Genomic DNA, 3,282 nt, shown 5'->3' on the forward strand with positions numbered 1-3,282 from the left:
TCAAGCAAACCACTTCTGAAGATGCAAGCCACTCGTGCTTGCGAAACGTCAGGAAGAAATTCTACCGAACGACGGCCTAAAAACCCATTAGTTTTTGAATGAATTTGAATCGATTCTCAGTGAAATGTGGATAGTAAAATAATTGCGCCGAAGCCTAACACACATAGTAAAGTCGCGATCGGACGAAGTCAATTCGAGTACTTACAGAAACTTGGGAACAGGAAATCCGCTCACTTGGCACGTCAACCAAGCGGTCCCATTGGAGTTAACATTTAAGACACGCCAGCCGCCAAATTCCGCGCCCACTTTCTTAGGGGCGACATTATTAGTGGGCTCTAAAGGAAACACGGAAACTATTCAGGCTCTTGCCCACTGAATCACCTGCATGTTGGGACAGAGTTCCTTCCCATTGGAACCAGGACTTGCTTAAGTTAAACAGAGAATCGGCAAGTTGAACCTACCTGAAGGCCGGAACCGGATACCCGACTACTTCGCAAGTGAGCACGGTAGTGAGATTTAAAGCTGTGAGATAAATTTTGCCTCCGTCGTACTTTTGCCCGGGCACTTTGGGCGCAATTTTCCCAGTCGGCTCTAAAAGAATTTTAATGAAAAGCGCCAAACCACTTGACTAAACACCCCGATTAAAGAGCATGGTTAGTAAGTAATTTACCTGAATATTGGAGTTGGTTGGCCTTGCGCCGGACAGAGCAAGGCAAAGCTCTTGCCAAGCTCCTTGTCGAACACACGGATAAAGCCTTTGGATTCCGTAGCAAATGTAGGAGCTTTGGAACTAATGGGTTCTACACACGTAATCCCAGAGGATCTCAAAATCGGGTAGCAAAAATAATGGTACCCTTGTGATGGGATAGACTACATTAAACTGCGAACTTACTTAAATGTGGGAGTCGGAAACGCTTGAGCGGGACACAGTAGGGCAAACGTCGATCCCCTGGGCCGTTTAATGATCAAAATTTGGGACTCAAACGAAAAGGACGGAGCTCTGGATCCGACTGGCTCTAAACAAGCAAATAGCCCTAAATGGCGGCCGTTCTACCCAGGGATGCTGAGAGCGAGTAATGGCCTGCTTCACTCGGCGCGAAAAACTTACACACTTACTTGTAACCAGGCTTGGGAAAGCCTTGAGCTGGACAGAGCAAGGCCACGTTAACGCCTTGGGCCCGCTTGAGGCTTGAAATGTCCGATTCCGAAGACAATGCTGGCCTCCTTGAGCCTACCGGTTCTGGCAAAACATGCGCCTCATTAAACACTACCCCTAGTAGGCACCTCACCTGAATTTGGGAGTAGGAAATCCTTGAGCTGGACAAATTAGGGCTACATTACCACCGAGTGGGTACTTAAGCTTCATGGAAATTATTTGGGACTCTGTGGAGAAAGTCGGGGCTCTCGACCCCACTGGTTCTAGAAGTTTACATTTAAAACAGCGCGGCTTTGCAAGCAGTTGTTGGGTACCCTTGACTCTCCGCGGACTGTTGAAGGGGTAGAAAKCAGAAATACTTACTTGAAGAAGGGWCTGGGAAACCCTTGAGCGGGACAGAGCAAGGCCAAAGTGGTGCCCGTGGGCCGCTTCATAGTGTATACCTCAGATTCAGTGGAGAAAGAGGGCGCCCGCGAACCGACAGGCTCTACATGGAAGAACACCAAGTACTTACTTACAGTGTGGTCTAGGGAACCCTTGCGCTGGACACAACAAGGCGAAATTAACCGCCAATGGACGGTCCATGGTGAAAATTTTTGATTCAGTGGAAAAGGAGGGGGCCCTGGATCCCACTGGCTCTATATCCAGAAAAAGACGCGGTCAACCGACTAGTAAGCACTCTTAGGTGGCATGCTTTATACAAGTGGTGGCCTGCAGGGCGCGTGTGAGGTTTACCTGAATGCTGGAACGGGCAAACCTTGAGCAGGACAGAGCATTCCGAAGCTTTGCCCTTGACTTCGGTCGTAACCCAGCAGTTTAATGTCGTTGGAGAAGGTGGGAAGTTTGAAGCCTATGGGCTCTATAAAAAATTAACCTTGAAGTATCCAAGACGAGTTGGATCAACTTGGGCAAATGCCAGGTGGAGGATGCTGCGCTTGGCAAAGATGTCTAGCCTGTCTATGCAAATTTACCTGAATGAAGGTACGGGGAATCCTTGCGCCTGGCAGAGCACAGGAACGTCAAAGCCAGACTCTCTTTCAACAGATTTCAGTTTTGAGTCTGCTTGAGTTAGTTTGGGCGCTCTGGTGCCAACTGGCTCTAATCACGGAAAAACTAGTTTGATTTGAACATTGATTACCTGAAGGACGGAACGGGGAACCCCTGAGCTTGACACAAAATCGGAACATTCAAGCCCGCAGGTCGGAAGGCAACTTTGAAATTGGCATCGGCCTGCGTGAGCTTCGGGGCTCGAGTGCCAACAGGCTCTTAGAAAAAAACAGGAAAACCTTGTCTTAGGCCATTGCAATGAATTACCTGAACGATGGTGTGGGAAACCCTTGAGCCTGACACAACAGAGTCACCCCATGCGTTAAGTGTTTTTCGATAGTTGTGCTCCTCACATCGGAGGAAAGGGTGGGCGCTCGCGAACTTATCGGCTCTATAAAGAAACGCGCGTCAATTTACCTGAACTTTGGCGTGGGAAACCCCTGACTCTGGCACAACAGTGCCACGTCCTCTGTTACTCGGCACTCAAACCACAAAGTTTTCGCATTCGACAACAACTTCGGGGCTCGCGTACCCACCGGTTCTATAATAAATCAAATTACCTGAAGTTGGGAGCGGGAAATCCTTGGGCGGGGCATAGCAAGGATAGGGTGGACCGTTCACTGTACTCGATCACATCATATTTTGATTTGGAGGACACTTTCGGCACAGTGCTACTTATGGGCTCTAGAAAAATCACCATAAGGCAGCCACATTTACATGTTAACTATATTGTCGCCACCTCGCTATCGGGACGGGGTTATCTTGCGCAGGACAGTGCAATTAACGCATATGTTTTAAGAATAACATCCAGTGGAACGAGACCATATTTAGATCACCCAGTATAATCATCAACGCCACAGGGGATTTAGGACTCGGTGAAAGAAACGAAAGAGGGGTTCTGCCAGGATCATAACTTACTACTCAGTAACACCATATTCAAACTCCCCCCTCGCAGAATCTACATGTGGAAATCGCCAGCAGACTCTGCGGAAAAAACAGTTAGAAATCAAATCGACTATATAGCTATACCCAACAGATTCCAAAACTCAATAAGATCTGCAAAAACCTATCCAGGAGCA

The 3,282-nt window shown here is 48.1% G+C and overlaps 2 protein-coding genes across 16 annotated transcripts in view; both read right to left on the reverse strand.

The window, feature by feature from the left end:
- Positions 1-3,282, reverse strand: part of LOC125504488 (multidrug resistance-associated protein 1-like) — an 8,403-nt gene that overhangs the window by 3,395 nt on the left and 1,726 nt on the right. Inside the window, exon 2 of the mRNA XM_048666572.1 lies at positions 11-15. The gene's annotated coding sequence lies outside the window, so the exon portion shown is untranslated. The remainder of the gene's footprint in view (positions 1-10; positions 16-3,282) is intronic.
- The window catches only part of LOC125504489 (Down syndrome cell adhesion molecule homolog), a 9,713-nt gene continuing 6,561 nt past the window's right edge, over positions 131-3,282 (reverse strand). The window contains exons 3-4 of one of the 15 annotated variants that reach the window (XM_048666573.1): positions 671-800; positions 361-591 (exon numbers count right to left, since the gene is read on the reverse strand). In XM_048666573.1, the coding sequence (XP_048522530.1) occupies positions 432-591; positions 671-800 (290 nt within the window). In that variant the 3' untranslated portion in view covers positions 361-431. The other 14 variants (XM_048666575.1, XM_048666574.1, XR_007281525.1 and 11 more) reach the window with 14 other exon arrangements.

The sequence above is a fragment of the Dendroctonus ponderosae genome, unplaced genomic scaffold, assembly GCF_020466585.1.
Source record: "Dendroctonus ponderosae isolate FM_Combo_2020 unplaced genomic scaffold, Dpon_F_20191213v2 Dpon_F_20191213_5, whole genome shotgun sequence".
Lineage (NCBI taxonomy): Eukaryota > Metazoa > Arthropoda > Insecta > Coleoptera > Curculionidae > Dendroctonus > Dendroctonus ponderosae.